The sequence below is a fragment of the Uloborus diversus genome, chromosome 6, assembly GCF_026930045.1.
Source record: "Uloborus diversus isolate 005 chromosome 6, Udiv.v.3.1, whole genome shotgun sequence".
In the NCBI taxonomy this organism is placed as follows: Eukaryota; Metazoa; Arthropoda; class Arachnida; order Araneae; family Uloboridae; genus Uloborus; species Uloborus diversus.
In genome coordinates, this window is record NC_072736.1 from 73117014 (window position 1) to 73131193 (window position 14180).

Consider the following 14180-nt stretch of genomic DNA (forward strand, 5'->3'; position numbering starts at 1 on the left):
TAACATACTTTTATAGATCTATAATTTTGTAGAATTTAAATCAAAACATTTGAAATGAATGCATTGTAAATTTCCTTGTGCATTATTTCTTATTTTTATGCCGCTTTTTTGACATAATTATATTTTGCTTTTAATAGATGTGGTAGACTTAAGAAATTAGTTCTGGCCAATAATCGTCTAATCACTCTTCCGGAAGCCATTCACCTTTTAACTGATTTGGAAGTTCTTGATTTGCATGGAAATCCTGATTTAATCATGCCTCCTAAACCTTCTGAATTACAGCTGGGTAGTGGCTCTGAATATTATAACATTGATTTCTCCCTCAATACTCAGCTGAGACTTGCTGGTGCAACTGCAAATAATCCAGTGGCAGCACCAGGTAACTACTGTCTTTCAAGAATGTTATATATTTTAATCTGGGATTTATTTTATTCATCTTTTTCTTCTTTTGCTGCTCTTTATTGCACATTTAATGTACTTAAAATAGAAAATGCAATGGAGGACTTTAGTGTTATCAAGAAAATGGAAAGCGGCATATACGACTGTTGCGTTACTTATGCTCTTGATATTTTTCAAGGACATTAGGATCATTATTTTGATATAAAGCCTGCAAGCTTTCCTGTTATTTCACCTTTTCATATTATGTGCATGTTTTTAAATTAATTATGAACAAATATGTTTTTTTTTTTTAGAAAAATAAAGAAGTAAGGTAGTGTAGCTTGGCACCAGGGTTGGCAAAAACCCGGGTTTTTCTACAAAAACCCAACCCACCCGGGTTTTTGTGGGTTTTTCTGGGCTTTTGTGGTTTTAAGTTTTATTTCTCTATACAGGTACTGTTATATGGTATTTGTATTCATTACTGAAAAAATATATTCATCTAGTTAAATTTCTGAATCACATTTGATTAGTATCAATGTATTACTTATTAATATTATCAATAATTTTAATTATTACATACTGTAACGGATTCGGTGCGACTTCCACTTTCTTGAAATGAAGACACAGTTCTTGATAAAAGCACAGGAAATTTATTTACACTATGTACAGGAAAGATCGTCAACAACTGCTAAATTATTCATCAGCAATAAAGCAATTATCACACAACACCGTAAACTCAACGTTTACACACGTATTTACTTCCAAATACGAAAACAACACAGCGAAATGCCTCGCTATAAACAGAGCAAAATGCTCTCAGTTCGAAATATCAATCGAAACTAACTGTTTATCCATCGCTAACGGCTTATATAGAAACCGAAAAGAAATTTCTCAAATATTCCACACGCTTCTGTAAAGTAGTAGACCGTTATCAAATTTTATCAATGAACAAAAAGGACATAGGGGTCGTATACTTTAGCCATATGAAAAAGGGGTTGTATATTCATTACGGGAAACTATTTACAGGTTACGTTCCTACAATAATTACTATTTACAGAATTTGTAACATTGCCCCCTTCCTAATTTTTCTGAATAATGATTTCAAAATTGAAAATTTAAGATTTTTTTTCTCCTGAATTTTTAAATGTGAAAGTACTAATTGTATGTAATTATACAATTCTACATTCAAAGAATTATTAAGTAATACAAGTAATTAAAATTAGTTAATAACATTTGTGATTCCTTCAAAGTGGAAAAAAATGGTTATTGAGAAGGGTCAAGACTCTGCATTTGACAAAAAGCATTGGTTATTATATTGACAAGAAATTTTTAATAATGAAACTGATTCAATAAATAAATAAATATTCAGGAGATAAATTATTTCAAATACACCTGATTTCATATTTTCATTTACTAGTGATTTATAGATAATTTGGATAAAATATATAATTTTTGAAATGTATATGTTTTACTAACTCAGAAATTATCTTTAACAAAAACCCACTTTTCACAAAAACCCGGGTGGGTTTTTGTTGGTGGACCCGCCCAGAAAAACCCGGGCGGGTTTTTCTGGGCTGGGTCCACTTTGCCAACCCTGCTTGGCACACCAGGTAGTGAAGCTTGGCACACCAGTAGTGTGCCAAGCTTCAGTAGTGGCCACTTCAAGTTTACTTTTGTACTTAGAAGAAAGAAATGAACAATGATAATGTGATTTGATTTTTTGTTGGTATTTAATGTAACTATCATATTGAATCAATTTTATTCATCAGTTATTTGAATTTCAAGTAAGTAATATAAGTACTTCAGACGGGAGAATGTCAGATGGCCACTACTGAAATTTTCAGATTTTGGAGTAGCCACTGCTGGATCAAATTTGAGGTTTAAGAAAAAATTGAACAAATTGAAATTCTGGCATTTTTAGAAATTGGGAAGATTTCAAAAGCATTGTGCTATAAAATACTCATTGAGTTTCAAGAAGAGCAATTAATATTGTAGACCTACAGTTTAAAAATATACTTCACTATGGCCACTACTAGTGTGTTTTAAACCTTAAAGTGGCCACCGCATGCACTGGCAATTACTGGTGTTTTGCCTTACATATTGGTCCTCATATGAGGCTCATGAAAGAAAAAAAAATATGTACCATTAAATGGGGGGGGGGGGTTCTATTTTTTCATTATTTAGTCACAAAAGTATTAGGTTTAAAATTACATTTTCCAATATTTAATACAAACAAAATCTTTATATAAATTTGCTTTTGATTCATTTCATGTTTTTGGTAAAATTTTGTTTGCAAAATTTTTAACTTTGTTATTTTTCTTCATAACTCTTTTACATATTTTATTATCTGTTAAGCAAGGAAATCAATCTAAGAGCAAAAATTTATTCTCAAGCAGTTCAACTGCAGCACTGATAAGCGCTATTTGTTTTAGTAATACATTGTTCATATTTATGATAGCACATAGTAAAGATCCTATTGCTCGTAAACAACGTCTGAGAAGAAAAAAAGAAGATGAAGTTGACAGTGAACAGGCAAAAGTTTTGAAAGGAATGAGTGATTTAGCTAAAGACAAAAATAAGGATGTTGCACTGGATGACAAGAATGTTTCTTTAAAGTAAGTTAATTTTTGACTAGTTATTTAAATTTTTTGTTTCCACTTTTTATTTTTTAAGATAATTTATTTATTATTTTTCTAATGGAAAACCTGACTTTTAAGCATTAAAAATTTAATTAAAAAATTAATGTTCTTAAATTTTTGAATAAATGTATAATTGCTCATATTTTTTTAAAGAAAAAAAAATGTGTAAGAAATAAATGTAAAACAATTGTTTGAGTAAAATGCAAATGTTGTTAAATTTACTTAGGCACTTTTATCATTTAAAATCTTTCAATATAAGGTATTTAATTTTTGCAGTTCCATACTGAAAAAAAACTGAACCTTTTTTTTTTTTTTTTTTAAATACAATATTTATAACAAAAATAAAGGAAAGTAAAGAGCACTTTTGTAGAGAAAATATAATAAGTAAATTTCTACTAGCATTTGTTCCTTTGATGTATTAAAACATAGCTTATTTTCGGGACAAACCATATATAGTGAATAAAAAGTTCAATTTTACATCTTGAATAATATTGTTGCATTCATTGGCACCAACAGTTTTTTTCTGGGAGGGGGAGGGGGGATTTCATAACTGTCATTATATATAAGTAAAGTTCAGTTCATTTTTTTAAGGGATCAGTGAAAAATAAAATGTGAACAAACAACCACATAATCTAAATTTTATTAAACAGTTTTGATTATTACAAATCCAATCCTACTAATACAATGTATTACTGAAGATTATATAAATTGCTCTAGTTTATAACAATCCATAAGTTTTCTGGAGAATTTTTTTAAGCTCTTGCACCCTCTTCTATTTTTGTTCTGTCAGACTTGAAATTAGAATACCAAACTTTCATACCAATTCTACTCTTAGTAGTCCTATAGACTTATCAAATCCTAAAATTTCAATTTTGCCTTTCATTTTTGAGGCAATTCCTTTTAAGAAGCAGACTAAAAAACTAGATGGTCAAAGTTAGAATTTGAGAAATGGTTTTTTATCTCGTATAACAGTCTTAAGGCTCATGAAATTAACCTTGACTGACTCTTCCATAACGTATTTTCCATCCACCCACCATATTTCTATCCAACTTTCCTGAACCTTTACTGTACCTTAGATCAGGAGAGGTAGGAGGGATTATAATTTATTTGCAGGGATTTGAAAAAGGTATTAGAATACTTGTTGTGAATTTTGAGCCAGATAGCAGGGGCGGCATTTCAGCATTTCATTTGGGGGGGGGGGGGTCGAGTTTCATAAATATGTATTGCTACAGAGTGGTACAAAATACACATTAGCTAACAGGGAGTGGTCATAAAATCGGTTTACTATGAATAAAAATTTGTGTTTGGATACAATTAAAATTTTGATTCATTTTCTAATACATTATCACACAAAAAATCTCGATACTAAAGTTTTTATACCTCTTGGAAAAGTTTTAATGGATGATTTTTGGAATTCGGAAGAGCAGGAAATCGTGTTACTAATCTGACAGTGCCCAGTGTCGTGCTGTTTTACCAGTACAACTAAATAGAAATTTTTTTTTGGCCATTGTCTTTCGAAAATAATTCTCTAACCTCCTGAGACAAAGAAATATTTCTCTACTAACTGAGCTAAATGGAAAAGTTAAAAAAATAATTGAAGTAACAAAGTTATGTATGAAAACACTTTTTATATCTTGCTCTTCAAAATCACCCAACTTCCCAGCAACTTCAAAAATTGTGAGCGGCTTAAGTTTTCATCATTGAATAATCTAGCAGACCCCGAAGAGTTCCTATTTTTCCTAGTTTTTCCTACTTTTTAGAGCTCTCTCCTTATTTTCCTACTTTTTCCTTTTTTTTCCTACTTTTTCTTTCTTTAGTATAGCACTTCTAATTGTGCATTGATTCTTAATTTTTACAATGCCGCACCGATAATTTTCTGCATGTTTTGGTTTTGAAAAGTAAAAGGAACAAACGGATCCTTAGCTTTTCATTGAACGACTACAGTAATTTCTGGAAGGAACGTTTGTGTGTTTAAAAGTTAAATTTTCGTAAGTGACTTTTTTTGCCGTTGCGGCGTTTATGATCGACTTTTCTTTTTATCGCCCTGACTTCAGTCCTACTGTATTAACGAAACTAAAAAAAAATAGATACTGGCACATTCTGATGCAATCATATATTATTTACCCATCAATTAGAAGCTTTAAGTAAAGTAAACGGCCGACTGTTCAAAAAATGCGGGAAAAACCGAATTTCCTATTCGCCAATTTTTTGTATGATTACAAGTGAAATGGATCTCAATTTAAACAAAAAGATAATGTAAAACCTTAAAAGGAACATAAGGAAGCAAAAAATGAAAAACTTGTACACTATACATATTTTATACAACATAAAAGCGACAGATAACAAAAATTCGCAAAAACTGACTACTTGAAAAATAATCGCGGAAACTTTTTTCGTACATAAGTATGATTATTGTTCATTCTAAATCGTAAACATGATTATAAAATTTATAAAATTTCATTTTCTTTCCTTGCAAAGAGTGTATTTGCAAAAAAAAAAAAAACATAGCAAAACCTGGATGGGCAAAACGTTCCCGATTTTTGGAGAAAAATCGGAAATCAATTTAAATGCAATATTTTGTTTTTATTTCTTCATATTTTTAAAAGTTGGGGGATAGAGCTACTAACTAATATGTATTTTTTTTCTTTTTAATGGGTATTTTCTACTTTGATATATCATCAATATCGAGGAGTTGCACATCATTTTTATGTGCTGTGTTTATGGCAATGCGACATTTCTGAGCATTTGAAATTTTTTTGGCAGACTCTTACTCTTTTCGGGTGCGGCAATTATACCGATGCGGCGTATCTACTGTAAGTTATTTTACTTAGTGCGCCTGATCAAAGGGAGGGGGGAGAAAGAGATATATATACAGGCATTTGATGTCAGGTGCTCCCCCCTCACTCTCAATTTCGAGAACAATTTCCGAATGAATAGTTTTGTTGTATGGTGAGGATTGAGATAAACTACATGCCTTCCCTTTTTTGCACAAAGAAACGTTAGTAACTGATCTTTGTCTTTGATAGAAATGTTATGTTTACCATGCATGGATGTTTCCTTTTATTTTCGTGACAAAAATTTTGGAACAAGAAGAAGGTAAAAATCATCAAACCATTAAAACAATATTCGTTTTTATTGCTTGATTAAAATTATAACTGACTCATCACTTTGATCCCCCCCCCCCCCATCCGGAGGTGGCTAGCGAAGGGTGTATAATGAATGCAAATTTTATCTGCAAACAACAAAAGCCGCACAAGCATTAATTTTCCAAAGCCAAGGAGGGGAGAAATTGACCCCCATAAATGGCGTGCCTGAAACAAATGTATGTTGAATGCTAAAAATACATAACATAGTACAAACTATTTAGTTGACTTATTTCGTTATTTATTTAGTTTAATTATTTTATTATAAATTTTATGTCCCATATTTAAGAACACATTTTATTTTAGTTCTGCATTTTCAGTCGTTTTCCTTTTTTTTTTGAGCAATCACGATTGCTTATTGCTTTCACTTGACTGTTTTTGGCGTCCTATCATTTTATTTTCCCACCACCACCCTCCGCTCCATCACCGTCGACCGGCTCCTCACGATGCTGCTCCTATTAGCCCAGTCAATAAAGGTTTCGTGTCGCAACTAATTTAGGGAAAGCTAAATTTTTGCAGATTGTTAGTACATAAAGTATACACTAAAAAAGTACAAAGTCCCGACCCCCACCCCTCTTGCTTTCGCCCCCACCTCCTCCGAAACATTGCAAGAGCAGTACTATGATTATACGCTTTTCGTGTCGCAACTAATTAGGTGAAAGCTGAATTTTGGCAGGATGTTAGTACAGAAAGTACACACTAAAAAGCCACAAAGTCCCGACCCCCACCCCTCTTGCTTTCGCCCCCACCCCCTCCGAAACATTGCAAGAGCAGTACTATGATTATATGCTTTTCGTGTCGCAACTAATTAGGGGAAAGCTGAATTTTGGCAGGATGTTAGTACATAAAGTACACTTTAAAAAAATACAAAGTCCCGCCCCCACCACTCTTTCTCCCCCCCACTCCCTCACCCCCTACGAAACACTGCAAGAACAGTACTATGATTGTACGCTTTTCTTGTCGCAACTAAGAGAAAGCTGAATTTTGGCAGGATGTTAGTACGTAATGTATTCTTTAAAAAAGTACAACGCCCCAATCCCCACCCCTCTTGCTTTCTTCCCCAACCCCTCCAAAACATTGCAAGAGCAGTACTATGATTATGCGCTTTTCGTGTCGCTACTAATTTGGGAAAGCGGATGTTTTTCAAGATGTTAGAGCAAAAAGTATACACTAAAATAAGACAAAGTCCCGACCCGCACCCCCCTTTCTCCCCCACCCCCTCCGAAACATTGCAAGAGCAGTACAATGATTATACGCTTTTCGTGTCCCAACTAAATAGGGGAAAGCCGATTTTTTTTCAAGATGTTGATATACTAAGTATACACTAAAAAAACACAAAGTCCTTACCCCTATTGCTTCATCCCCCCCCCGCTCCGTCCGAAACATTGCAATAGCAATATTATGATTATACGCTTACAGCTCAAAAACTAATGATGATACCGGAGTATTCCTTTTTTTATTTCACTTCTTACAATATTATAAACCAGTGGTGCCTAACCTACGTCCCACGGGTCACATCCAACCCATGAAACTGATCAGTGTGAACCGTTGCTTTGCGAAATGTTACAACTCAAGGACTATGTAGCAACTGGTTTCTGAAAAACAGGTTGCATTCAAAAAAAAAAAAGGCATCAAGTTATTATAACTACAATTTTTCTTTTATGAGGGGTCATTTAACAGTTTGTTGGCTTGGTCTGAAATATTGTTATAATGCATTCCACTACAGTGTCCACACATAGACGTACAATTGAACCCAGTTTTACGACAGCTGCAGTTTGCAACACAATGTCTTACAGTTGCAAGATATTAGTAGGAGATTTTCACTTTGAGCAGAGAGGTAATTGTCATGATCTTAGGAATCTGTTGCTTGAAAAGGTCTGTTGCTTGAAATATATTTCCAAACCCATTCTTCTGCTGGAAGTTTAAAACCTAACCAAGTTTGAATAAAAGTTTGTGAAAAGCAATTAATCACAAAAATGTGCCTTAAGTCCACTTTTGATTTATCAAAACTTCCACCAACTTCAGACGTCACCCGTCAATATCTTTTTAAGGTTTCCACCAGAGTCTTTAGGGTCAACACCAGATTCAAACTCGGTTAGATTTTAAACTTCCCCCAGAAGAGTGGGGATGGCATTATACTTCATGCAACAAACTGATTCCTAAGTTCATGAAGATTACCTCTGCTTCAAGTGAACTTCTCCAATTAGTATCTTGCAATTGAAAAGATTATGTGTTCCAAACTGCATCTGTCGTAAAGCTAGGTTCGATTGCACATCTATGTGTGGACACTGTAGTGGAATGCACTGTAACAATATTTCGGACCAAACCAACGAAATATTAGAAGATGGCCCCTTATTACGTTGTTGATCCATTTCAAGAAAATGACTATTATCATATTATTATCTATAAATTTTGTTCAAACATTTCTTTCCAAGACGTAATGATAAAAAGCTATTAATTTGTTGAAGTTACTTTTTGGTTTTTGTTGTGAGATTTCCGCATATGATTAAGTTGGTAAAATGGTGAAACTGAGCTATCTACATAAAAATTGTATGTTTCATAATTTGTGTATAACAGTGGTCCCCAACAATGTTTTCAGAAACCAATTTCTAAATATTTGGCTAACAATTTGTAAATTTGTCATTAATTGTGCTCTTTGAGTTGTAACATTTCACAAAACAACGGGCAACACGGATCAGCTTCGCGGGCCGGATACGGCACCTGGGCCTTAGGTTTGGCACCACTGGTTTATAATATTGTTAGGAGTGAAATAAAAAAAGGAATACCTTGGTAACATCATAAATTTTCAAGCTGTACGCGTATAATCATAGTACTGAACTGATGAGTGAGCAATGTTTCGGAAGGAGGGGGGGGAGCAGCAAGAGGGGTTGGGATCGAGACTGTCTAGGTTTTAGTGTACACTTTATGTACTAACATCGTACAAAAATCCAGCTTTCTCTTAATTAGCTGCGAAAAGAAAAGCGAATAATCATAGTACTGCTCTTGATGGTCTAAGTGTTTCAGAGAGGGGGGGGGACAGGAGGAGTAGGGGTCGGGACTTTGCGGTTTTTTAGTGTTTTCTTTATTTACTAACGTCCTGCCAAAATTCAGCTTTCCCCTAATTAGTTGCGACACAAAAAGCGTATAATCATAGTACTGCTATTGCAATGTTTCAGTGTTTCGGAGGGGGTGGGAGGAAAGCAAGAGGGGTGGGGGTCGGGACTTTGTGACTTTTTAGTGTATTCTTTATGTACTAACATCCTGCCAGAATTCAGCTTTCCCCTAATTAGTTGCGACACGAAAAACGTATAATCATAGTACTGCTCTTGCAATGTTTCGGAGGGGGTAGGGGGAGAAAGCAAGAGGGGTGGGGGTCGGGACTTTGTACTTTTTTAGTGTATACTTTATTTGCTAACATCCTGCAAAAATTCAGCTTTCCCTAAATTAGTTGCGACAAAGCCTATTTTTTTACCTCAGCGAAAACCGTCTCCAGGTTGCATCCATGTCCTACACACACGCGCATACATACACAACTACACACACATACACACACAAACACATACACACACAAACACATACACACACATACACACACAAACACATACACACACATACACATACACACAACTACCCACACATTCATGCCTGCACACAGACACAAACATATGCCTACACACACATACACATACCCCTACACACAAACACACATGCCTACACACATACACATACCCCCTACACACAAGCACACATACCCCCACACACAAACACACATACCCCCACACACAAACACACTCGTGATTGCGAAAAGTATAATTTGAATTCAAGGAGTCAAAATTCAAATTACTCTATTGGTGAAAGGTGTTTCTTTGTTTAGATTTTATTTTCATATTTTTGTAATTAATATCTTTGTTTCCACCAGTTTTTTTTTCATCCTAATGATTGTCAGTCATCTTAACGTATGTGTAGTCCTATCTCTTCCTATTTTTTCCTACTTTTTTAAGTGATTTTTTTCCTACTTTTCCTACTTTTTTAATTTTTAATTCCTTATTTCCTACTTTTTCCCCTCAAAAAACCACTTCGGGGTCTGATCTAGTCTCGTAGGCACTCTCAGCTTCAATGAGATATCATCTGCATCCAGCTCTGTTATTCACTATTCCAGACTGATGAGAGGGATTCCAAGGATGAAACTGCAGTCTCTGGATGTGATAACCGGTTTGTCGGTATATTGCTTGTAATTTTTCTTGCCTCATGCTAAAAATTTTACTCAAAATTAAAACATTTTATTTTTTGTTTTCAACATCCAATCCATATAATATAGAGCCAACTATACAGAAAAATAATTATCATCAAATCTTGTATTAATTTCATTCGAAACTGAATCGATTACTTCATACAAAATATTAAGAAAACAATGTTTGACTTCACATCGTGTGTGTGGGTTTTCGTCACTTTTTTTTTTTTTTTTTTGCACCTTTTTAAAATTGGCTCGGAGGAAGAATTTTTTGAAAGGTTTCACGATTGATTGAAATATGCATCTATATAAAATCTAGTTTCAGTTTCAATTGTAGATTGAACTATGGTAGTATGCTGCACAGAGCAATCGTAGATTGAACTGTGGTTTGAATAGTCTGAAAATTAAGGGTAGCGGATTGAAGATGTTTTGATAGAGTAAAGCATTTTTCAAAAACTTTCCTCAGTACAACCAAATTGAATAAAAATTCAAACAAAGTCATACATGGTAAAGGGCATGAGCTTTTTCACCATTGAAAGAATCGTTTTGTAATAATTCTTTCAGTTGTCAAATCACTGCTTTGAAGTTATAGGGAATTAATTTTATGGTTTTAACTCGTGAAGACCATCTTCTGTCACGCCGAGATTGCATAATTATAGAGCGCCATAAAAAGTATTTGTTGATATGTTTCTTTTTAATTCAATAATCATATACATTTTTAAGAAGTTTCTATGAAAGCATATAATGCATTGAGCAGCTGAAACGTGTTTCTAGCAGAAGAAAGCGATAAACACTCATCAAATAAATATACACTTAAAAATGAGCGTAAAATTTATTGTATGATATCAAGGATTTTTCTTGTGAAGAACATGCAGCCACACCACTTTGCACGAGCCTCTCATATTGGACATACCATCGTTACACTGGGCACACAAGTATGAAATATTTAGCCAAAATGAGGAAATGTCTTCTTTATTTAAAATCAACCATGGTTCTCTATCACTTTTCTATGTTCTGAAAAGGCCGGAAAATTCTTCATGAATTTAAGTCATCATCCAAATAACGAAAAACACTTTTTCTAGTCTGAGAATGCATCGAGTTTCATCAAATAGTTACTGGGAACTAGCGAGATTTTTTAAAATGAACATTGATTTCCGATTTGCATAAATTGAATTCACCCATTTTCTATCATTATGCTTATAAAATTTGGGGTGTGACCGCCCCCTCTTGACCCCCCTATTTGCCGCCCCTGCCAGATAGTCAGATATTGGTTTCTAAAAAGCAGATAGAAACTTCATATTAGTATATAAATTAGTATATAATAAGCATGTAGTAATAGTAAAATTAACAATTATTGCTTTGTAATTTTCTTTTCTTGTCTGTGTTTATTTATGTTATCTGGAAAGTGTTTAAATATATTAAAGCATTTTAGCCCACAAAGTGCATCTTACTTTGAAGTGCAAAGCTTGAGTAAGAAAGGTTTGAAACCACTGGCTTAAAAATTAATTGCTACACATGTTTGAAACTGAAAAACTTTACTTTCTTCCCCTCAAATACATATCTTCTTGCAAGATTATGTTTTCAAATGTATAAAAATGTATTATTTCTCTAAGCAATTCATGAGCTACTGCATTAATCCACAATACCCAATTTAGTTTAAAGCAAAATGTTTTTAAAATTGTTTTAAATTACACAAAGACAACTGGAAGCTAAGCTAACTGTGAATGAATATTCCATTCCAGTTATGGAGTAGAAATATAGAAAAAATACTCTTGACAGAATGTGCAAGTTACTAATATTGGAAAGCATTTAGTTTTCTTCCAAAGGTGTAGTAAAACTCCTAAAAATATGACACTGTGCAGTAATGAGTAAAGTGCACTCAAGCTAAGTTACATATTTTCTTTTACAGACCTAAAAGGTGGGATGAAGCTCTAGAGAAGCCGCCATTGGATTATAGTGACTTTTTTGATGATGAAGTGGGACAAATACCAGGTAATTTTTAAAACTGTCCCTTTCAATAAAATTCGTAAATGAGAGATTTCCAATGTGTCGGGTGGACCTCCCTAAGGATTGAATTAGTGTAAGAGTAGCTGTCACCAAAATATAATTTTTGGCTACACACATAAAAAAAAAAGAATATCAATGTTAGTAAGTAAGAATCAGCAAAATATCATTGCTATGGCATTCCATTTAAGCGTCCCCCCCCCCTTCCAAGAACAGCCATGTCTTTCCAGTGACACCCAGTATTGATATCTTAAGTTTTTTCTTATCTTTTTTTGTCATGTCATAAATTAAAAGCTTTCCCTTTTTTGTTTGTAAATTACTGAAAAAGCTTTCGGATTTGAATAAAAGACGTTGTTTATGTGTGGGAAGGAATTTTGTCTCATTATAAAATAAATTAGTGTTATAATATGGCAGCTTGTTTTTCTGTAATTTAGTCTTTATTTTGTGCATAAAATGTATATTTTGAAGTTTATTAATTTTGATTTAAATATTACTTATTATAAGTATAGTGATAAGTTCTACAAAGTGTTCCGATTGAAATAACTTTCAATAGTTTCAGTGCTTTGCAGTTTATGCTGAAATACATATTATTTTCTAATGTGTGTGTTTTTTTTCAGGTTTATCTTGTTGGGAAATTGAAAATTTCTTACCAAATCAAGTTGATGAAGGTATAAACAATGGTTCTTTTAGTCTTTACATTTCTGTTATTAAATTTAAAATTAACCATTGTGCTTGGATAAATGTCTTTAATAAAAATTTATTTTACTTCATTTTTACAGCTCTAATTGGAAAGTTTTATGAAGGTGACTGCTATATTATTCTTAAAACTTCCTTAGATGAAAATCAAAGCTTAGATTGGCAAATATTTTATTGGATCGGTTCTCAAACTACTGTAAGTTACATTTTTTGTTAGATTAACCATACTAAAATATTTGTATGGATTCCTTCTACTTTTTGTTTTTTAAATATTAATCAGTTTATTTATTTATTTATTTATTGTATAATGCAAGATATTAAAGAGATGAATTTGCTTTTTAACTAAGTGCAGCTATTTCAATCCCTCTGAGAATATATATATTTTTAAAATTCTATCCTTATTGTATCTTGCTTTCCCAAAATCACAAGGTTGAATTTATGATTTAACTAGCATTTTATTTTGATATATATTTATATATTATGTGTGTGTGTGTGTGTGTGTGTGTGTTTATATACAGATGTATTTGTTTGTTCTTTTTAGTTGGATAAAAAGGCTTGTGCTGCTATTCATGCTGTAAATTTAAGAAATTTCTTGGGAGCACAATGCCGAACTATTAGGGAAGAGCAGGGTGATGAAAGTGATGAGTTCCTGGATCTATTTGAGACAGAAATTGTTTATATTGAAGGTGGGCGTACCTCTAGTGGATTTTTCACCATTGAAGAAGTTGTAAGTTTTTAATAGTTGATTTTGGTCATTTAAGTGTTTTAAAGATATACACAAACATGCACTCACATATATGTACAGGAGAACATTAAAAATCTGTACTAATTAGGGCCATATTTAGTTTGGATTTTCGAAAATAACCAAGAAAATATGTTTCGGGAAAATAGTAAGCCGTTTAACAGAATAAAGATTTTATGTATGTAGACAACATACAATATATTACATAGGACTACATTATCTAATTTCATTTTTAAACAAAATTTAACAAAAACTAACTCTTATTGTTTACTGAATATAATGGAAAACTTATTAAAATTTTGTAGCTATGCATTCAGATTTTGATGTTCTATATTGCATAGCATATG

At 32.9% G+C, this 14180-nt stretch overlaps 1 protein-coding gene across 1 annotated transcript in view; it reads left to right on the forward strand.

Annotated features, from left to right (window-relative positions):
• LOC129225250 (protein flightless-1-like) overlaps nt 1-14180 on the forward strand; it is a 51595-nt gene that overhangs the window by 12911 nt on the left and 24504 nt on the right. Inside the window, exons 11-16 of the mRNA XM_054859826.1 lie at nt 138-379; nt 2837-2993; nt 12301-12383; nt 13013-13063; nt 13175-13287; nt 13633-13818. Of these exons, the coding sequence (XP_054715801.1) occupies nt 138-379; nt 2837-2993; nt 12301-12383; nt 13013-13063; nt 13175-13287; nt 13633-13818 (832 nt within the window). The remainder of the gene's footprint in view (nt 1-137; nt 380-2836; nt 2994-12300; nt 12384-13012; nt 13064-13174; nt 13288-13632; nt 13819-14180) is intronic.